This window comes from Vicia villosa, linkage group LG3 (assembly GCF_029867415.1).
Source record: "Vicia villosa cultivar HV-30 ecotype Madison, WI linkage group LG3, Vvil1.0, whole genome shotgun sequence".
NCBI classification, from domain to species: Eukaryota; Viridiplantae; Streptophyta; class Magnoliopsida; order Fabales; family Fabaceae; genus Vicia; species Vicia villosa.
Genome location: NC_081182.1, coordinates 25,709,804 through 25,734,103, shown reverse-complemented (window position 1 = coordinate 25,734,103; position 24,300 = coordinate 25,709,804). Strand labels below are relative to the sequence as shown.

General features: G+C 34.1%; 1 protein-coding gene and 1 non-coding gene across 2 annotated transcripts; both read right to left on the bottom strand.

The window, feature by feature from the left end:
* Window positions 1-20,582: 20,582 nt before the first annotated feature.
* Window positions 20,583-23,563, bottom strand: LOC131655207 (uncharacterized). Its single transcript, XM_058925100.1, has 7 exons — window positions 23,309-23,563; window positions 23,184-23,226; window positions 22,157-22,227; window positions 21,507-21,601; window positions 21,337-21,404; window positions 21,084-21,194; window positions 20,583-20,889 (listed from the first exon to the last, which is right to left on the bottom strand). The coding sequence occupies exons 1-7, from the start codon at window positions 23,475-23,477 to the stop codon at window positions 20,757-20,759; spliced, it is 690 nt and encodes a 229-aa protein (XP_058781083.1). The 5' UTR covers window positions 23,478-23,563; the 3' UTR covers window positions 20,583-20,756.
* TRNAL-UAG (transfer RNA leucine (anticodon UAG)) lies at window positions 21,860-21,939 on the bottom strand. Its single transcript has one exon. It is a non-coding gene; the product is annotated as a tRNA-Leu (tRNA).
* Window positions 23,564-24,300: the final 737 nt, after the last annotated feature.

The window sequence follows — 24,300 nt, the reverse complement described above, 5'->3', positions numbered from 1 at the left end:
TTTATCCCTGTAATTTTATATAAGTGATATGATATTCAATTGTAAAAATTTCATAAATATTTTCTTGGAAATAATATTTGTATAACTGAGTGACTAAAAAGTCATAACTTATACTATAATATTAAAAAAATTGAGTACACTTGATTCGTATTATAACTCTCTACACAAAATAAACTATGGTTGATAACCACTTTTGAATACATAAACTAAATTATAATAAAACACAAAAAATTATAGTAGTTATAATTTTTATTAAGTAAAAAATAAAAAATAATTTAAAGATGAAGAATAATTATAATAAGTTGATGGAAGGCTTGGAAGCAATAGATAAAAAAATCACAAAAAGAAAAGTAGAAACATGAAAGAAAATAATATTTTTATATTAATAAAATAAAATTGAGGATATTTTAGTAAATATATTAATTTAATTAATATTAAAACTCAGATCCCCTCCCCTCCCTTCCCGTCCGAATCCCCCGATTTGGGGGAACGCAAAAAGTGTCATTTGGAGGGATTTTGCTCCCCTCCCCTCCCCTCCTCTCCCCTCCTAAAAATTGAACCAAACACATTTCATTTTAAATATTCCCTCCCCTCCCCTCCTCTCCCCTCGCCCTACCTCGAACCAAACACACCCTTAGATTTTATAGAGCAATGACCGTTGAAAATATATCATATATAATATGTTGTACTTTTTTTAAAACTAAGAAAAATATTAATGAGGTGAACATATTTGTGTTTTACATAACAAATTCGTGTGAGAATTTCTTAGTACACGGTAAAAAATAATTTTGAAATCTCCAAAATACTCTTCGGATATGCATATTCAAACGCACCTAATTTTTAATTTAAGGTATTTTCGGATATGCATATTCGAAGTATCTCAATATTTTATTTTTAGGAGTTTTCGAATATGCATATCCGAATTAACTAATATTTCAAATTTCTTTTAATTTTGTTTTGATGTTATTTTGAAAAGATATTTATTTATAATATAGTTATAATATAATTAAAGTGAGTTATTATTGATAAAGAATAATTTAAATTTATAATTGAAAACTAAAAATTAAAGTAAATTTATGATATGAAATTAAACAATGAATGTAATAATTAAATTTTGAATTGCAATGGTGAAATGTAATTGTATTTTTTTTATTTAAAATTATGAAGAAAAAAATTGATAAAATATATAAGAAGTATTTTTTAATTGTAACTTTAAAAGTTAAATTAAATTTAGATGACACTTTTATTTGGAGAAATAAAACTAACATTTCTAATTAAAATTTTTTAAAGTTTTTATTAGAATTGACAATTAATTATTAAGTTGTAATTAAAAAATTTATTATATTAAAAAGATATTTATATTATAATCAAAATTTATAAGTTATTAATAATTAATAATATTAAAATAGGACATTTAATATTAAATAAATACACGACGCGATAATTTTTTATAAAAAAATGATGAATAAATTATAAACTATAGTATCATCTATAAAATCTTTTCAAAATAAAATCAAATATTGCATTAAAACTTTGTTGAGATATTATTGGGATTGATATTATTAATATAATATCAAATATAATCTAATTTAATAATATCAAATATAATTCAAGTTGGGTAAGTCCAAGCCCAATAAGAGTTGTATGTAAATAGTCATAGTCTGTATCATTATTTGTACAATTCAATTCAATAATATAATCCTTATTTTCTTTATTCTCTCTATTCTCTCCTCACTAAAAGTGTCTCACGCACTAACAATTTGGTATCCATAGCTTCTAGTTATTGTTCTTGAGAACTTCACATCAGAGATCGTGTTTCCAGGTAACGTGAATCAATCGTTGCAATGATGAACGATACTAACGGTATTCCAAATTCACTTTCAATGTTTGACGTCAAGAATTGGATTTGATGGAGAAAACATATGCAATCTCTATTTGGCTTTCATGAAACCCTAGAAGTGGTTACTGGTGGAGTTCCTATGCTGGTTGCAAATGCATCCGAGCATAAAAACTACTCACGTCGAAGCCAATAAGAAGGATTGCAAGGCTGCGTATTACATTCAAACGGCGGTTGATACTACAGATTTCAACAGAATCTCTCATGCTAAATCGGCGAAGTAGGCATGGGAAATTATTGTCAGATATTATAAAGGAGCTAAGAAAGTCAAGGTTATCAAGTTGCAAACCTTGCATCGGTAATATGAACTGTTGTTGATGGGAGAAGACGAAAAGGTTACAGAGTATGTGTCGAAGGTTTTGAAACTCATCCATCTCATGAAGGGTTGTGGTGAAAGTCTAACTGATAAGATGATAGTTGAGAAGGTAATATGTACGTTGACCTCTCACTTTGATCACGATATCGTAGCTATTAAATAATCCAATCAACTTGAAACCCTAAAATTGGAAGATTTGGTTGGTTCGTTTGAGGCGCAAGAGATTAGGATTGTCGAAAGGAAAGGAGTTCAATATTCGATACAAGCTTTACAGCCCGAGTCATGGAAAATGAATGGTGGTTCCAATAAATTCAAAGGTAAATTCGACAAGACTCGGGGCAAGAAGCCTTAGTCGAACTTTCACAAGCAGCAGGTCGAAGATAGAACTTCTGAATCCTCGAAAGGAGGACGAGGAAACTATCGAAAGGACAAAGAAGATAAGAAAGGTAAAGGTGTGCAGTGCTATCACTATGAGAAGTAGGGCCACTTATCTAAACATTATTGGTACATGAAAAACAATGGATCGACAAAAGGCAAGGACGAAGGAGTGAACCTTGCACGCCAAGATTCAGATGATTCTGAAGGTATGGTGGTTATGGCTGCAGTTGCAGATAACCATGTTGAATCCAAGATATGGTTCCTCGATTCAGGCTGCTCGAATCACATAACTGGACAAAAGGTGTGGTTGGGAGATTTCAACTAATCGAAGACGAGCAAGGTAAGACTTCTTGATGATATTTCGTTGCAAGCATAAAGTACTGGCAACATAGTTTTTTACATGAGTAATGGAGGGAAAGTTATGATCAAAGATGTGCTCTATGTACCTGGTATGAAGTGTAACTTGGTAAGTGTTGGACAATTGGTCGAAAAAGGATTCTCAGTGTTCATGAAATATGGAGTTCACCCAGAACAATTTGGTCTTGAAATCTCCTCTGTCGAAGAACATGATGTTTAAGACCATGATTAGTTCTACTGAAGTTCAATGTCTAAAAAATATTGTCGATCACAAGGATAATTGGTTGTGGCATTTGAGGTTTGGACATTTGAACTTTCTATCACTCAATCAAATGATTACTCAAGATATGGTTACTGGTATTCGAATAACATACCCTTTGTGGAAACAGATATTTTGTTTTGTTAGTCGATGAGTTTAGTCAAAAGTATTGGCTATATGTGATCAAGAGAAAGGGCACAATATTTGACATATTTAAGAGATTCAAGATACTTGTCGAAAACCAAAAAGAGAAGAAGATCAAAGTTCTGCGAACAAGTGGAGGTGGAGAATACACATCCAAGATGTTCGAAGAATTTTTTGTTGAACATGGTGTTGATCATGAGGTAATTACTCCTTATACTCCTCAACATAATGGAATTGCCAAAAGAAGGAACAACCATATTGGATATGGCGAGATGCATGCTGAAGAAGAAGAATCTGCCAAAGTCTTTATGGGGTGAAGCTGTTTCGACTACAGTTTATATCCTGAATAGGTGCCCTACTAAGAAGTTGAAGAATAAGGTTTCTGGAGAAGTGTGGAGTGGAAAACGAACATCAGTGAGTCATTTGAAGGTGTTTGACTATATGTGTTACAAGCATGTTCCTGATGCAAGAAGAAGGAAGTTTGATTACAAGAGTGAACCTATGATTCTAGTAGGATATCATCAGACTGGTGCATACAAGCTATTTAATCCATTTAATGCAAAGATTGTGTTGAGTCGATATATTGTGGTTGATGAAAATTCTTATTGAGATTGGAATTCGAGTAATTCAATCAACAGGCCATTGATGAGCCTTAACTTCGAAGAAGAAACTGCAGAAGTCAAAGTTGATGCAATTTTCGAAACTCCAGTCAAAGTCGAAGTAGCTTCCAACATTCCCAACAGAGTCGAAGTCTAAGAGGGTGTGGCTGATACAAGCCAAAGACCCCAAAGAACGTGAGTTCTTCCAGTAAGACTTCAAGACTATGAAGTGGCTGGTGATGATGAAGTCACATCAGATGGAGAATTAGTTCATTTTTCTTTACTTGCAGGTGTTGAACCAATCAACTATATAGAGGCTTTAAAGATTCAAAAATGGAAGTTAGTTATGGTTCAAGAGTTACAGGCAATCGAGAGAAAAAACACATGGGAGTTAGTCGAATTTCAAGCACATAAAAAAGCTATTGACGTAAAGTGGGTGTTCAAATTCAAATACAATGGTGTTGGGTCGATAGCAAGACATAAAGCAAGATTAGTAGCTTGAGGATTTCTTCAAAGATCAAGGCTCGACTACTCTGAAGTATTTTCTCTAGTAGCAAGATTGGAGACCGTTCTACTAATGGTAGCATTGGCATGCAATCAAGGCTGGTCGACATTTCACTTAGATGTGAAGTCAGCATTTCTGAATGGTCCTTTAGACGAAGAGGTCTATGTCACACAACCTCCCTGTTTTTTGATTCAGAAGGAAACGAATAAAATATATAAGTTGCACAAAGCACTCTATGGTCTCAAGCAGGCACCTGGGGCATGGAACAAGAAGATCAACTCATACTTAGTTGAATTAAGATTTGTCAAATTCAAATCTAAGTATGGTGTCTATGTTCAAGTTGCGGCACAAAATATAAAAATCATATGCTTATATGTCGATGACTTACTGGTTCAAAGAGCTTGGAGAACTTGTTGAAGTTCAAAGAGCTGACGATGAAGGAATTCGAAATGTCAGATTTGGGAAAATTGTCTTATTTCCTAGGAATGGAATTTCAAATATTGAAGCAAGGTATGGCGTTGCATCAAAGGAAGTATGTCAAAGAGATACTCAAGAGATTCAGAATGGATGATTCAAATCCTGCATCCTTATATATCGAAACAAACTTAAAGTTGGAGAAGCATAGAGAGGAAGACAAAGTCGACGTAACTTTGTTCAAGCAAATTATTGGATCTCTAAGATATGTGTTCAACAGTCGACTTGATATAGGTTTTGCAGTCAGATTAGTGAGTTGATACATGAGTGAACCAAGAGTGTCACACATGAAGGCTGCAATAAGAATTCTAAGATACCTAAAAGGATCGATAGTCTATGGAATTCTATTTTGACGAGACTTTGAAGGCAAAGAAGCAACAATTACTTGCTTTTCAGATGCTGATCGGTGGGGAGATAAGAAAGATTGAAGAAGTACAACTAGATAGTTCTTTCAAGTATTTGGTGCCCCAATTTCATGGTGTTTGAAGAAACAACCTGTGGTGACATTATCATCATGTGTACCTGAATATATAGCAGGATCCTGTGCTGCATGTCAATCAATTTGGATCAGATCAGTACTTGAAGAAATGGAGGTCGAAGTGAAGAAACCTCTTGTGTTTCAAATAGACACTAAGTCAGCCATAAGGGAAAAGGTAGATTTCACTTCCTAAGGGTAAAGGTAAATCGAGGTGAACTTGAATTAGGCATTGCTCAAGTGAAGCATAGATGGCTTAAATTTAGGCTTTCCTTGACAGGTTGCCCTTACCAGTGCATAAAAAGGTTCTACACAAAGCTTCAATTCTCTTTATAACTCTTTTGGGCAAGGGAATACACTACAACCAATAATTGGCGATGATAAAAATCACACTATTAATGAGTTGTATCCTCCCTACATAGATTAAAAGGTGAGAACCCCAATGGTTAATTCTAGCACCAATCCTCTCCACAAGAGCAATACATTGGTAGTTTGTAAGTTTCTTACTGGACAGGGGAATACCCAAGTACCTGAAAGGAAAAACACCAGGACAGAAACCAGTAATGTTAGCAATCTACTTCACAGTACCATTATCAATATTACCACAACATATCTTGCATTTTTTAGGGTTTACAACCAACCCTGTGGCCTCAGAGAAAGACTTGAATCTGTCCATTACAAGTTGCACAAAAATCACATCCCCTCTTGTGAATAACAAGAGGTCATTTGTAAATCTCATATCTACAAAATTAAACTTTTCACACTTACTATGGAAATTGAAATTAGGAATCCTTTTAAGATCTTCCAACTTCCGATGTAAATAAATATTCCATTACAATCACAAAAAGCAAAGGGGAAATGGGATCCCCTTGCCTAATGCCTCTCCTAGCATTCATATTGTCGGTATAAGTACCATTCAAAATAAATTGGTATGTAACAATTGTCACAACTTGCATAATCCAGAAAGTGAACCTCCTAGGAAAACTCAATTCCTCCAAAATAGACTTCAAAGCATGCCAGTCAACTGAGTCATAAGTCTTTTGGATGTCCATCTGTAAGACTGTAACATACACCTTTGCATATGACTTTTCCTATTATACCCTTTTATTAGTTTATAGGCCAACAGAACATGATCATGAATCTTCTGCCCAGGGACAAAGGCAGCTTGGTTCCTACTAACAATGCTACTCAACACTTAGCCCATCCTGTTAAACACGATCTTTGAGATAATTTTGTAAATAGTGGTGCAACAAAAAATAGGTCTCTAATCTTTAATTGATTTGGCATTCTCCTTCTTAGGGATAAGAGTCACCAAGGTTTTATTAAATCTTTATCCAACTTTCCCTTATCGAAGAATTCCATCACCACCTGAATCACATCCCTTTTAGCAATATACCAGGCTCGTTTAAAAAACTTTGACCCAAATCCATCAACCCCTGGTGCTATCAAGTCACCAATGCTCTTTAGTGCATTTTCAATTTCCCCAACAAGCCACCGGACTTACAAACATCTCTCTTTGGACAATAATTTTTTACTCCTATAAAATTATTATTGTCTACGGATATATTTATGATAATTAAAAACTATTTAAATGTTATTAAATTATTTTGTTATTAACTAAATACGAAAATTGTTATGTAATATAAAAAGTTGATTATTTACGCCATATATTTTTTTTTAACAGTTATAAGAGTTTTTACCACTAAAAAATATATTTGAATAAATGAGACTTTAAATTTATTTCCTTAAAAAATATAAGGTTAAATATACAAAAATCTCCTGTAATATAGGCGAAATTCATTTTTTTCCTTGTAATTTTTTTTTCAAACACCCCTAAAATATAAAAATATTATGTATTTTACCCCCTAAGTGTAAAGTTTACCCCGGTAATATTTTTTTTTTGTTTTTTCCCAAATTTGATATTAAATTTGCATACTTATGGGATAATCCAAACAAAAAAAATATTACAGAAAGAAACTAAAAAAAATATTACTAGAAGATAAAGCGAATTTCGCATGGTATTAACCCAAAAATATATAAGTTAGAAAATGTTAATGGAATTTAAATGATATCAAAATTTGAAAACTAAATCACAACTTTAAACCAAAACAAACAATGATATTAAATTTTGAAAAAGTTAAAACCAACGTTGTATCTGAAAATGTGCATTAAATTTTGAAAAAGTTATAAGTTAGAGATTATAACAATTAATATTTATCTAAGGACATAACTTATTTTATTAGTTATGGTAGTAATTTATTTTATTAAATTTATGATAAATATATAAAACAAAAAGAACAAATATTATATGATCTCTAATAGACAAAATTTATTTAACGCCATAATTGATGAGTATTTGTGATGAATGTTTTGATAGGTCAATTTTAGCCGGCTGCAAGTGCGTATAATAAGCCATGGAAACAAGATATTGTTATCGCAAGACACGTGTGAATCCAATTATGATCTGACGAGACTAAGACATTGTTTTGGAAGTATACAATAGATGTTCACATGACTGCTCTATTACGTCGTTCTCATGTCTTCACCATTAATTTTGTGTTTGCACCATCTAACGGTCATAGTAACATCGTTTTCCTTTTCATTGATTTGACTTTTGTTTCGTCAGTCGGACCCAAATGAACGGGGGGCCATCTGCAACTTTGTATTTCATAGGCCACCTGTGTTGCCGTGGGATGTTAAGTCACTTTCTCTAACGTACTATATTCCATTGCTTTCTTTTTTTAAAAGCATTAATTTGCTTTTTTTTAATAAATAGAAAATATCTCTTAAAATAATAATGGAAAATGAAAGGTAGATATTTACTGTATATTTGGTGGCGCTGTTTAAATAAAGTTAAATTCAAAATAAATTGGTTATTAAATTATTTATGTTCTAATGTATTTAGATAAAAAGTGATTTTATAAAATCATTTTATGTTTAGGTTAAAATTGTTTTTGAATAGTGTTCTGATCAACAAATAACATGCAGCATTAGAGAATTTTGTCTAAAAATAAGTTATAGTTTCTTTCTGTTTTAAAATGTTTTAAAATCAATGTCGTATAAAACTTTTGCAAAGAGATTAAAGAATGTAATAATAGTGTCATAAAATATTGTACTTTTATTATATTAATTAATCTTTTTAATGTATTGAAAGTAGTATACAAAGTAATAATTAAATGACACAACTCAAAAAATAGCAATTATTTCTAACATTAAAAAATGAGAATGAGATTTATTTTAAAATAATTTTTTTTCTTTAAACCGAAACTCATTTTAAAAGCGAAGAAAGTATAAGATACATTCATCAATCTAATCAAACAAGAAAATTTTTTAAAAGACAAAATTGAGATGAATTTTACTTACACTTAAATCGGACAATACCTTAATGCTAGAGTGATCAGTAAATTTGAAATCGATAAGATATTGATGCTTAAAAGGGGGGTCAGATCTATTTGTTAGAGACCCACACTATGCCTCAATTGAGGAAAAATTGCTTCATTCGTCAAATGATTTTGCTTTGAGAATCTAAGTTAAGATACTTTATATAGAACACTTAACTTTCAATCCAAAGAGTTGCATATTCTAAAAGAGAAAGTTGTGAAAGATATTTACAACAAAAACAAAAAACATCTCATAATTGAACTTGGGTTATACTCATGTCTAGTTGGGGTATAACTAGGGGTGGCAAACGGGCATGTCTGTCCCGTTTAGGTTCGTCCCATAAAAACCCGCAAGAAAACGTGGCGGGACGGTCATAGCTAAGGGTGCGGACCTAAAACATTGGTCCGCTCCGCAAAAAAAGTGAGGGTGGGGCAGACTAAGTCCGCGGACACTGCACTTTTTAAGTTTAAAAATACAAAAAAATTGTTAATTCTCGTGCCCGGAAAAGCCCACATAGAAAACAGAGCGGGGCGGGGCAGTCACACTAGAGGGTAAGGGTTTAAACCCTTGATCCGCCCCGCACAAAAGTGCGGGCAAAACGTGCATGCCCAACGGGCCGGACCCGTTTTGTCATCCCTAGGTATAACTAGTGCCAGAGCTTGAAGATTTTCTTTATAAGAAAATGTTTAACAAAAAAAACAACCATATTGCTATGGTGCGGGTAAAATTTATGGGCGAGATTTCGCTCATTAAATTACTAGTTGAGTATTTATGAGAATGACCGTAGTTTTTGTTGTTTGGGCTTCGGCCCTCCTTTCTATCAAAAAAAGTTAATCAGAAATAATTTGATATGTTAAAGAGAATGATCAAAATTAACAGTTTCGTAAGATGTTGGTTTTTATGCATTTCATTGACATATCAAATGATTTCTCATTGATGTTATATTTTATTGACATGATCTATATGATGTTAGCTTTCAATCCAACGGTGGATTTTTGTTATACGGATATGCGGTAAAAAGTTATCGAAGATGTCATGTTACTAAATTTGACACCTTTGTGTCATTTGATCTTGTCTTATATATATATATATATATATATATATATATATATATATTCTGAAATTAGGGGTGCTAAAATAGATCTGATCCGTTGGGCATTTCTATTTTGCCCACACTTTTTTGCGGGACACATCATAGTTATAGGCTCGCAACCACTAATGTACTCGTCCTACTCCGTTTTTAAGCGGACTTTTGCAGACACGGGCATTTGCATAAAATTTTACATTTTTAGACTTAAATGGTGCAGAGCCCACGGGCATTCCCCGCCGCAATTCAAGATATTATGCCCACACCCTCAACTATGTCCATCCTGCCCCACCTCTTTTTTTTGTGGGATTTTGTGGGGCGGGCATGCCCATTTTTCACCCTTACCTAAAATGGGTGTGCTTTCTATATTCATAGTGGAAAGGTTATAAAATCTTGTCATTCGTTAAACGTGAGATGCGGGAAGCCGTTGGATGTATATGGGATTTGGATCATCTCCATTTATCTGTAAGATAGTTCTCGTGCATTGACAAGGTTCTAGAAGGATCGCAACCTTTTTGGAATGGTCGGTCGTGAATCATTATGGTATGCCCGGAACAACTGCCCTCAAAGCCCTTGTTCCTATGTGGCAAGGCAAGGGTTTGTCATATTAATCTCAGTTGCTGATCATTATTTTAGCTATCCTGGAAGAACAAGGAAAAGTGTTATGGTTTCTTCAGAATTCATGCCTTTAATCCCTCATGCTGCAAATGTCTTTTTAGGGGTATACTCATTATGACCCTTGAGAAATGGAAACTTGAATATTGCATGTAAGGGTACATAACTTTATAGTTTAACTTGAATATTGCAAGTACTAAAATAAGAAGCATTTCTTAATGGGAAAGTGGTTGTATGCTTACAAAGGGGACAACATCTCTTAATAAGAGTTGTATAAAAATAAACAACATATGAGTTTCGTCAAATATTTGGGTTATACCCGAGTGTTACTCCTTGGTGAAACTGCTTGAAAACTCTTGAAACTTCTCATTGATACCCGCTTACTGATGGATACCCGCACCCGGAAAAAAAGGAAGATTATTTTTGGTAAGTCTCAAAAGCTTTTGGCCCTTATATTTTTAGTTTGCTTAATTATGGCGTATTTATTTTGGTGATGAATGTGTGTAGATTCAATGAAGGATGAAGAAGTGACCTAGATTTTACGGAGGGTAATATGGCTAGGAAGAACTACAGTGGGCTCTCCCACCGCTCCGAAGGCCTTTGGGAGTTTTGCTACTCCAAATGTCTCTCAGCAACCACAATGTGCATCAGGTCCTTGGCCCTCGTGTCGTTGATGGGACCAAGCTCATGCCCTTCTAAGGAACTTCAGTTTCCCCCTTTAAAGAAGTACAAACACCTTCCACTTACGTCCCCTTAATCTCCTTGGTTTTCTTGTTGATCAGGTGACTCGATTGGTAAGGGAAGTAGAAAGAAAGGAGAAGTCACTAGGTTCTGTCTTGGATACTCTATTGTTTACTCAGGAATCTCTTTTAGTAACTCAAAAATAGTTAGAATATTTACGCCTTGAGAATGCTTTGTTGACCCAGCGTCAAACCGATTATTCTATTACTAGCATTGGGGCCATCTAGGAGTCTTTCGAGAACGCCTTACAATAAGTGGAGCATTTTCATAGTCCTCTGCATATTTTGAGGGAGTAGGTTCGGCATCATATGCTCAAAGATGGGAATTTTTTTAACTGGGGTAGCCTTGCTACTTTTTATATTGTTACATATTGTATGTAAAATATATATGTAATTGAAAAATATATATTTTTACTTTTACCTGTCCGAGGTATGTTTGTGTGATTCCAAAAGCGGAGCTCCGAATCCCGTGCGAAATTATAAGGTCTTCCCTCAAAGTTTATTGGACATCTCTAAAGCCATTTTCGGTCAAAGATGGGTTTCCCTTCCCCCGCCAATGTGAAAACCATATCTGAATTTGACATTTGGCTAACCCACTGCGACCTCTGGAGCGGATAGCTTCCAGAAAAGGTAGACCACTATTGTTGTTTTAGTGTGTGCTTTATTTTGTGAGGAATTTATTATTGTATTTGCACGCGTGTGGCAATTGCGACGATCCTCTAGACTTTCTTTGTATGTGTTTTAAGCTTTGGGGAATTGATTTTTATAGTCGCACATGCACCATATTTGAGATAACACCCCTAAGTCATTGTGCTAGGGCCTCGATACCTTCAGTCATACTCAGGATTCACCGTTACCTTACACAATCACAAAAAATGAATATTTCAAAACTTAAAATATTTCATTAATTCTTGAAAATTAGCTCTACATTGAGAAATGTGATTATACAAACATATCATTTAACGCGAATAATAAGGAAAAACATAACCAGGCGGGTTGGCTACCGCTTATTCCTCTTGTTTTATTTCTAGCTAGCTCAACCACTTTTGGGGGGATGAATGTTCATGCTTATGAGATGGTCGGTCATGGATGTCATGTTGATGTCCATTGCTTTGCCTTCTCCTTGGTTTCATTGGAGTGCTTGATATATTCTCTTCACTCTTTCAAGGTCGACATTGATTATGGTCGACTTTCCTTGAAGATTATGGTATTTGAGCTTGAGATGAATCGACGAGGCTGCAATGCCTAAGGTGACTGCAAAGGTTTTTCCAAGAATACAATTGTAAATGCACATGCAGAGAACCAAAAGGAATCGTGAGTTGACGTACCAGACGTCATTCCCTTATCCAACAGATATCATTAATTTGACGTACCCCAGGGATAGGTTGTCATACCACCGAATGCTTGCAGGTTTAAACCTTCGTACGACCATACATATCCTATTTCAAGATCCATCTTCTCAAACAGCTTAGAATACACGATATCACATGAGCTTCCATCGTCAATCTAAATTCTTGTTTTAAATTATTTTTCATTTTTAATTTTTTTGAAAATAACCTTTATGTTATACAATAAATTGTTAGATTGCATATAGTTTTTTAGATACGATTTTATAAAATAAATTATTATATTGCATATCAATTCTTTAGATTCGATTTTATCAAAACATTTATTCCGTTAAGTTACTTTATGTTCAAAATATTTCAGATACACTCTTCTTAAATGTTTTAAATCAATTGTTTTCAAGTTAGATCTGTCGGATCGGCCCGTTAGCCACCCGTTTAAATTTGTAATTTTTTCTAAGAGTGTGGTTGTTTCAAGTTTAACAATTAACTTTCCATAAGTAATTTTAAAAAAAATATTATACCCATGTTTGTTAAGAGTTTGAAGAAAATTTACTATTAGGCATAAAAATTCTAAGGAATAAAATAATTTTCAATAACTTCTATAAATCTAATGGTTTTATTTTCATGTAAGAAGGTGAGAATATTCGTTCTCATGAAATTTCATACATTTTTTTTTTAAAAATATAACTACTAATTTTTCTAAAATTATCAAATAATATGTCAAATACTTTTTTTTTTAAATATACCCTAAAACCAAATTTCCTTATTTATATTGTCGGATAATTTAATTTTAGGAAAATCTCTTTCAAATTTTTGAACCAACACACCCTAAATTCAAAATGAAAAATAAAATAGAGAAACTAAAATCTACAAAAATTTGGTAAAACGGAATTAAAAAAGGTGGGTTTTATTTTATGTTTATTTTAATCATTGAAGTTCCAAAATTTTATTCCATACCCCCAACAATTATCCACCACCTTTACAATTTATTTGAGAAAACATCTTACCACACCCATTGATTCTCTCACTCATCATGCGAGTTGTCTAAAATGTCATCCTGCTTCCGTATCTTGAAGCACTCTTTTTTTTGTTTAACGTTGTTTTATTCCGTAAATGTACATATGGAAGCTTCTGTAGATGCATCTACGGAAGCATTTGATGTTATATTCACGTCAGACTCTTCCTCTCCCCCATTCTTCAGTTTTCATATTTCCAAACTCTCCAAACCTCTAAACCTCAAATATCAAATTTCACAAAACTTATTTTCTTCTAGTTTGACCAATAACGTCAACATCAACTATCAACACATTCCAACAACTTCCAAACTCAATTTAATCGGGTAAGTTTTCGACGTTTCGAGTTATTTTAGAGTTTTTGTAATAGACTTTGAATTTGATTTTTAGGTGTAGAATGATTGGATAGTTTTAGAAATATAGTTTAGATACAATTTAGGTAGTGTTTGTTGTGTAAAACGGACTATCAAGCCACCAAAATGGGGTTTTTAACCCTCTGCAACAGTGACCAGACGCCATTGTTGCGTTTTGGAGGTTTCAGAACCTTTCGTAGATTCATTTACGGAAGAATGGAACGTTGGGTCATTCCGTAGGTGCAACTATGGAAGAAACTCAGTTTTATGAAACTTAAGGTACTTTCGTAAATGCATATACGGAAGAACAGATATATTTTTTCTTTCTTTTCTTGTTATAACTACATAGTATCTAATTTGATGTTATTTGTATCACAATGCAGACATTATGGCCGACCATCCAGACCACATTATACATGGGAGGACTGCACAATATGCATCTGTGTGGTGTGAACGGATGTGTGTAGTATCACAGGTGACTGATGGAGCGGCCATTTTCAGCTGATGTACCTGTTACACCCGTTCTAGCCGGGCCTTCTCCATCTGTTCCAATCGAGGGGCCTTCTCCATCCGTTTCAGCTGAGAGGCCTTTTCCATCTACTACTTCATTACGGAGGCCTTGGGATGATGCTGAAGGTTCCTCGCATATGCCCTCCGCCTGTAGATGTCGACGGGGCAGTTCTTATACTTTTGTGCATGTGTCAGTGACGGCCGAGACTCGATCTTTGGTGTCACCTCCTGAGCTGCACGAGGATGATCCAGTGCCGGAACCTGTCTTGTACCCAGGAGGTCCTATAGATGCATCTCTGTTGCCAGGATATGCACATCATTCATCCAAGCATATCTGGGAGAGGGAGATAAATTTTCTTTGGTTATTACTTATTAATTTTTTTAATCAGTTTATGACTTTGCTTGAAGGTAATAGTGTTTTTTTTTGAAAATTTTAGGAGAGGCATCCCCAGAGGTTTTACAATCGCAGTCGGAAGATTGCTGCTCTCGCGCAACCTGACAAGTCGTGGTTCTAGGATGCCCTCGTAGCTTTTGAGCTGAGGGACCTCTATCAGGTCGGCTTCTAGACGATCCTAAATGAGATGTTGCTGGCATTTGCAGAGAGGTGGCATCCAGAGACTTCGTCCTTTCATCTTCCTCACTGTGAGATTATCATTACTCTTAACGGCATTACATGCCTCCTACACCTACCTATCATGGGTACCCTCTTTGTTCACGGTAGGCTGATGAAGGAGAAAGCGATGGAGATGCTTATCAAGGAGCTGGGGCTGATCCTGCTGACGCGCTTGATGAGGTGGAGAGGACACGCAGGACGCACGTGAGGTTTCACTCCTTGCAGCGAAATATGATGCAGAGCTTCTTGTGGCACATGAGGCTGCTAGTGACGAGGCAAAGGCGGATATACATAGAGAGCGGGTGTTGAGATGTTAGTTTCTATATTTGATAGGCACTCAACTCTTTGTAGACACAAGCTCGACGTACACAAAGGTCATTTACCTGGCGTACATATCGGATATCGCACGTGTCCATGAGTACAACTGGGGAGGGGCTACAGTGGCGTACACCTACCACAGACTCAGGATGCTTGTAGAAGGCAAGGACTGTGGTTGGTAGTTGTACCCTCTTAGTGGTAACAATCTTATATCCTTCTACATTTTCTCTAAGTTTATTATATATTTGTGATAGTATGTTTGATCACCGTGTTTTTTTCCAGGGTTGAATACTACAGCACTTCCTTGAAATTATTGGATGGGGGGAGGTGTCGGGTTACACTGAGACCATGCCGCGTGCCAGAGCCTTCGCCCCCTCAGAGGGAACCAGGTGTCGGATCCTTACAGGCACTGTCTTGAACGCATGGCTCCTGAGGGCGTCTGATATGAGTGTTATAATGATCACCGAGAGACGGTTCCGTTTGATGACATTGCACTATATTTTGGATGGTTGGCTGCCAATTTGACCATCATTGTTTGTTATCTTCCAAACCGCGTCATGCGGCAGTTCGGCTACCAGCAGACGATACCTCGCCACCCTTATGACTCCGCTCATATCGCCACAACCCGTGGGTAGCTAGATGAGGTCTTTGCAAACTAGGAGCACCACATGGTTCATGCCGAGGCTCGGGCGACCACATCAGAGAAGGACTGGAGCTGCGTCTACGGGTACATCACCTGGTACTATAGAGTGTCACACCCGTACATGATTCTCAGCGAACCTGGATCACCGTCCAGACCAGCCCACGAGGAGATTTTGTGGACTCATCAGGCTCAGTTGGACCACACTCAAGATGTTTTCCTCGGTGTCGTCAGATAGCTGACATGGGGCGGGCAAACATTGCAGATGGTTTCTTCCCTGAGGGGTCTGATGCTAAACATGTAGTGGATGGTATGATTAGGCTGGCAGAGGAAGCATTTATGTACCATCGACATTGTGCCGGGACAGGTGGGGAACTTGACGGTAGAGGCAGAGTAGCCAGCAGACGGCGTGGTGGACGCAGAGGCGAAGGCGAGGCCAGAGGCATAGTTTCGACACACAAAGTAGCGACGCGTGTGATTTTTTTTATATTTGTATTTTGATTTCATTTATGTAACGTTACTTTGATTATGTATTCAACATGTTGGCCGACGATTTATACGATGTATTTTTTTGATGTACTATTTACTATTGCCTTAAATTGCATTACTTTAATTTATTATAATTTAAGTTTCCATTTTTTTTATAAAAATTGAGTTTTTGAGTAAAATATATGTGATTTGAAAATATAGCAGACTGTTCCGTAGATACATCTACGGAACACTCTGCTTTAACACGTTCCGTAGATGTACCTACGAAAAGAAACAATTTTTTTGAAAAAAAAAATGCTTTCGGATGTATATCTACGAAAGTAGGGGACATAATTAAAATTTTGTCAGGTGACTGAGAGATTCAAAGAATGGATTGAGATTTTCTCTTATTTGATTTAACTAAAATACTCTTATATTATATATAAAAAAAAGTTAAAAAATAAATTTTCATTTCGAATGACTTATGATAAATTACTCGGAGATTACAACAAAAATAACTTTAGGCAATAATGAAAAATTATGCTTAAAATAAAATTAAAAAACAGTTGTTTATTCTCAAAAAGTCTTTTTATAAAATTATCTGGTTGTATTATATTTAGAAAAAAAATTACAATCTGAATAACTTATAAATAAGTTATTGATAATTACAAAAAAGTGAATTTATGCAACAGTAAAAAAATGTGAATTAAAATAGAAAAATGTTTTTTTTCCTTGTCGTATGAAATTTGTTTGAGTGATCTTTCCACTTTAAAAATGATATTTGAATCCAATAAAAAAAATGATATTTGAATATTTTCTATTCCATTTTAGTAATGGTTTTCAAACCGTTGTCTATTATGTGATGTAAAATACAAGAAAAAAAATATTGAAAAATCCGTTGAACAAAAATTTGGTAAAAAGTTATAATACTGAAAAATTTAGAGAAAAAAAAATATGTACCAACAGTATAAAGTATTTTTACTGTCAAACAATCACAATCATGTATCTAATTAAAATACAATTTTAATTTAAAAAAATTAATATAATATGGCAAGTGTAAAAATTTTGATTGAATGTATATGTAAAGTTAGTTTACATTGTCAGTGCACTACCTTTAAACTCAAAAATTTATTGTAATATATCATGTGAACAAAAATTTGATAAAATATTATTATATTTAAAAATTATTGCAAGCTATCGGTTGGAAAAAATTTAATAAAAAATTATAATATTGAAAAAAAATTATAATATTGAAAAACTTATTATAAATTATTTGACGTAGAAAAATTAGTACCGAAATTCTTTAATACAAAGGTGAAGGGGCACAATAATTTTTTATTTTGAAAATATAATAATAAATAAAAATATATATAATTGAAAAAATTTAAAAATACAAAAATAGGAAGATAATTGTTGGGTATCAGAAAGTTTTCTTGAATTTTTTTTTTTCAGAAATTTAAGAAGTGTTGTTAAACGTCTTGAATCAAACAAAAATGTTAATGTAAGAATCAACCTATTTTCTTATAAATCAATCTGTAGAAATTTTGAAAAACCTCCACTAAATAATTTCATTATTAATCGGACTTTTGGGTTACTCTTTTAATCTTATAGGGTGTGATTCACCCGTCTGAAAATCTAAAAATATTTTTGTTGTGTTTGGAGAATACACCTACAATTACATTAACAAAAGTGTTATAAATAAGACACCTTTATTTTTATTAAAGAAAATGTATGAAGATGTATTTTCTAATTTTGAAAAGGTGAATTTTATCTACCCAACACAAAAAGTATATTATTTAATAATTAATTAAATAGGATAAAATTAAATGTTATACTGTAATTAGTGTGATTGATAGAAGGTACACCCAACTTTTATGATAGATAGAGAAATTGCCCCCTTGTAAAAATATATCTCTTCTATATAAATTCTTGGACACACGAGATATACTATTTTTACCTGATACTTATTTTTTGAATTTTTTATTGTTGTACCATCTTTTTAGAAGTTATTACTTAATATACCACACTTTTTAACACAATTCCCAATATACCATCTTTTCAAACGTTTTTTTTATTGTTATAGAACCTCCGCCAATTGAATGGGCGGAGGTGTGTAAAATATAAGAGGCTCCACCCAATGTATTGGCGGAAGCATGTAAAGTTTGTTTTTTTTTTTAAAGAAAATTGCACAGCTCCGCCCATTCATTGGGCGGATGTTTTATAAAAAGTAAAGGCTCCGCCCATTCAAATGGCGGAGGTTCTATGAAGAATATTTTTTTGTTTGAAATGATGGTATATTAGGAAATAAGAATGAAATTGATGGTATATTGGAATTTATTTTCTATAAACATGGTGTTGGTAAAAGATTCTTACTTTTCATGCTCTCCTCACTCTCAATTTCATAAGAAGCTACTCACAATTGATTTGATTTGAAGTGCCATGTAGCTTGGTGGACAACTTAGTTACATTTGATTTGAAGTGCCATGTAGTATGGTGGAGAACTTATTTGAAGTGTCATGTAGTATGGTGGAGAACTTAGTTGAATTGTGTGCCTTAGCTTTTATGAGTTGATTTGAAGCCATGTAGTATTGTGGAGAATTTAGTTGAATTGTGTGGCTTAGCTGTTATGAGTTTAGAGACCTACACTTGTGGTCTGGTCTAGACGGCTCTAGTAAGGTATGGGGCTTTCAAAGGGGGAAAATTAACCCAGTCTAAGCCAGGCAAGCAATGCAAAGCTAGACGAACCTAGAGAGAAAGACTGCAAAGTATTGCTACAAATTTTTAAGGGTGGAATTTTTACGGAAGGGGAGATGCATTTCAGGATAATTCTTAGGCAAAATAGAGGTGCCTTCGCTAAAATGTGTATAAAGAATGTATTCGTAGATACACCTCCGAATTATATAAACAATTTTTTATTTTTCACCATAATGAAGAGCGTAGGAATCCCGTTTTCCGAATTATATAAACAATTTTTTATTTTTCACCATAATGAAGAGCGTAGGAATCCCGTTTGATGGAAAGATGTGGTGTGAGAGGGGTAACCCCTTTTGTAATGATAAATGACTTTCAAACTAACATTTAAAACCCAATTTTGAAGAAAATAAAACAAAAACTAACATTTTAAACCCAATTTTGAAAAGAAAAAAATAAATAACATTTTAAACCGTATCAAATGGTGCTTCCAAACACTTTAAAACATAAAAAAATTAATTATTAAAAAAATTTACTAAATAATGAATTCTGAAAATAGTCAAAACTAAGAATTTGAAGATCTAAATTTCTCTATATTTTATGTTTAAGGCCCATATTTCCAATGACTAAATTTCAATTAACTTTTTGCATTGTCCGTAGGGGTGGGAATAGGCCAGGCCGGCCTACGGCCCAGCCTACATAGGCCTAGGCCAGGCCTATTTAATAAAGAGGCCAGGCCTATTTAATAAAGAGGTCAGGCTTAGGCTCTTTTAAAAGCCTATTTTATTTAATAGGCCAGGCTTAGGCTATTAAAAAAGTCTATGAAGCCTTATAGGCCGGCCTATATTTTCATATATATTAGAGATATGTTAAATAAGTTGGTTCATGTATGCATATATATTAGAAAAAAAAAACTAAATAGGCTACCCTATATATATATATATATATATATATATATATATATATATATATATATATATATATATATATATATATATATATATATATATATATATATATATATATATATATATATATATATATATATATATATATATATATAGGTCGACCTACAAGGCTTCTTAAGTTATACAGACTAATTGAAAACTTTAATAAGATACAGGCTTTTTAAATAGGCTTTCAGGCCAGGCTTTTAAAAAGGCCAGGCCAGGCTAAAAAACTGAGCCTATGATAGGCCTTAGGCCAGGCTTAGGCCTTTTAAGTTTATCGTAGGCCAGGCTCAGGCCTTCTAAAGCCTAGCCTAGCCTATTTCCACCCCTAATTGTCCGTACATAGTTATTAAGCACTTGATAATAAATCAACATGGTTGGTGTAGTAGTGTAAGTGGTAGATCAGAAGAACCTCAAGTCCTTCAACGTGGTTGGTGTAGTATAAGTGGTAGATTAGAAGAACCTTGAATCCTTTTATTATTTGTTTAATTTATGAAGATGCAGATGCAATGAAGCACCAAATTCAGTTTCTTCAACTGAATATGAACATGTGAGGATAACAATGATTGGGAACATAGAGGTGAGAAAGTAATACAGGTTGGTATAGAGATATAAACAAGGCTATTTTCATAGTATTGATTCTAATTGCTTTAAACCAGGGTCCAAGCTCTCTGTTTCGACGTCTTCCCGATCCTCCAAGTATGAATCAGCTATAACCTTTCCCTTACTTAGCACATCCGATGGTACTGTTTGTAAGAGGCTGAAACAGAAAGTTTATTAAGAATAGCATCTTTCTCTGCCACGGGAATGTGTAAATTGGTAGTATGACACAATTCAACTAGTCGGTTGCAGGGTCGTTAGATTAAGAGAGACGTTTCTCTCTCGTAATTTAACGGCTAGCAGCTGACAGCCCCATAAAGCCGGCTAAGGAGAGAAAAAGTACATGAAAATCACCTGTCTAGAGCAATAAGGGCAGATTTGACGTTTGTCTTCATTGATTTGACTGAGGCGCCAGGATCATTTCTTGATGCACGCAGAAGCAAGGAGTCGAGTTCCTCAATTGACCTTCAGACACCAAATTCTTCAATTGAGGTTTAAGTTTATACATAATCATGAAATTTATTACTATAGCTCAGTTGCTAATGGTGATAATTATTTCAAGCATATTAGTTTCATAATGATTTTTGCGGGAAATTGATTATGTTACCTCAAACATTCATCGACATTGTTGAAAGCAGCTTTACCATTGCCACTGTCTGAAGCATATTGCGCAACCTATAAAAAGATTGTGGAGCTTTAATTAACTTTCACAGATACTAACATATCATAAAGTAGGGAGGGTGAAGAACTAAGATGCTGAAGGAAGCCTTTACTTACTGCTCGAATATTTATACGAAGAGATGCTGCAGGCCCAGAACGAAGTAGAGACCGGCAGAGGGCAAACTGGGGTTCATTGCCCTCTAATGTTTTATCTGTAGTAATAGAAAGAAAAGTATAAGTAGAATTTATATGAAGATAATCAAGAGATTACATGCATACAATTATATAAGAATGAGGCCAAATTTAAATCTCAAAAAATGCATACAACTCTAAGAGATTAGATGCATACAATTATATAAGAATGAGGCCAAATTTAAATTTCAAAAAAAAAAAAAAAGAATGAGGCCAAATTTAAATTTCAAAAAACTAAAACAATAAATAAATTTCAAAAAACTAAAAAAAAAAATGAATGACAGCTGTGGGATTTGAACCCACGCCCTTTCGGACCAGAGCCTAAATCTGGCGCCTTAGACCGCTCGGCCAAACTGTCTTGTTGATACTTAACCACAGAGTTATGATGAGATTGTGTGCATTATGCCAAATTTACCAATCCAATGAAGAAAAACAGGTCTCGTTAAATTCATGTTCATAGATTTTGTTTTTCATAGTTATCTTAGCATATCAAAAAGAGAGAAAAAATGGAAAGCTTGACAAATTGTACAATTATACCAACTAAGAAATAAATAAATCAAAGTCTAGAGATTTACCCAAATCCTCGATCTGGAACTGTGTGAGTATTACAGCGGGTACATAAGTCTCCAGAGGCTCTAGCTTTTTTCTGAGCATTCAAGAAAAAAATTAGAATCAGAATCATTATTTTGTAGGAACAAAACATTGATTTCAAGTATAATGTCAATAATATAAAACCCACTACAAATTACAAAAAAAAAAAAAAACAAATCTAAAATTAGGAAATAGCTACTTTAAATTTAATAAATTTATGATTGCTTAATTGTATATTTGATATGACACAAGTACAATAGGACATGGATGCGAGGACACAAGAATAGCAAAAATACCAAAATGTCACATAACACTTAACAGCATTAGATTTAAAATAAGTGATGAATGAGTTTAGTTGCATATGCTTCTATCCAATTGCCTATTGCTTACTATATAATACTACTAATTATATCATTTTCAATTCTCCGTTTTCATCATCTAAAAAAGAATAGATTAAAATCGTTCACCGAGGGACAACTTTTCCAATTCAAGAAGTCCATAACCACCATTATCATCAAATAGATCATGTGCATCTCCACTAATATCCTACAATCAAGCATGTCTCTATTCTTTTATATCCTTCCTCAAAGAATGAATAAAGGAGTATGTACTCCAATTCTGTTCAAAACATGATGAAGCTCCACAAAAAGCTCAAGAACACCCTCAAAGTAACAACTCATTGTTTTCTACTTAATTAACATAAGTCTCGGGTGTATACATCACTAACTTCAAGCCAGCAACACAAAAAATTATAAAAGATCCGTTTGAATTGACAGCTTATCAGCTAGCATAAACCCTTGCAAAACTGTTTGGAAGAGCTTATAGAAACAACATATGACATATTGATAAGTTGTTTTCAGTTATTTTCATAAGCTCTCTAGAATAGTTTAGGAATAATAGCCTATAGACTATATGAAAACAATCTTGTTATTGAAATAGATTATGCATAAGCACTTATATAATAAGCGCTTTAACTAAAGAGAGAAAGCTGTGAATGTGAATGAGAATTACCTCTTAACATATTTATCCATAAAATTTCCTTCAGCATTAGCACCTGCAACACAGAAAACAAGAGCAATTCAATGTGCAGAAGAAGAGGATGGAACAGCAAAAAGTGAAACAGAGAGAATGCATACGGTTAGGAGTGAGAAGGAAGGGGGAAAGAAGTAGAGAGATGGACACCATTCGCCGGCCTTCTCTCCATGATGGCGGTGAAAGTTCACACTTCACACGGTTAGCCTTCCGAGTAGAACAGTGCAAGGGTTTGGTGTTGCTAACATGCGCTGGGGTGACGAGTGACGCCATATCAACAACACAACATAATAATCGGAAGAAGGAATTATCCGTTTAGCTTTTGTTCTCCTTCACAAAAACACTCCTCTATTTAGCCTCCTCTGTGTTATTGCAAATATACCCTTTGTTTATTTACTTATTTATTTATTGGTACAAATTAAGATGAAAATATGTTGTATTAATCTTATTTATTTATTGGTACAATTAAGATGAAAATGTGTTAGTCGTGGAAAATTTGATAATAAATGAGGGATATAGGAATATCAGGTGCACGTGGGATTGGAATCTCAAATATAACTTTAGTCGTGGCCTGAGACCCATAAACTGTAATGGTGATGTTCTTAAGTTAGTTGAGGATGTAAAAGGATTTGACTTGGTGGATGTTTATGTTGAGCACTCAGTAGAAGTGATAGATGAGTCTGAAATAGTATATGATTATGATGAGGATGATGGTCCAAACTATGTTGATGATGAGGTTGATAGTAATGTTGAAGTTACAAGTGATCATGATATGGCTGATGTTGAAGTTGGTTGTGAACCTGTTGAGGCTGGTGATGAATTTGGGAGTGAACATATTGAGGCTGGTGTTGAAGTTGGTAGTGAACATGTTGAGGCAAATATTGAAGTTGGAATGGAAAACAACAAGAGTTCGGGTGATTATGATTATGAAGACTATATTGGAAGTGATGGTGAGTTAGGTAGTTTTGGTGATGATGATTATGAGTTCAGTGAGCATGCTATCAATGTTGAAAATGTTGAACATAATGTGGATTTGGATTTGACAACTGTCATACAAGATGATGAGGATGTTGATAGAGCTAGACATTCTGATGAG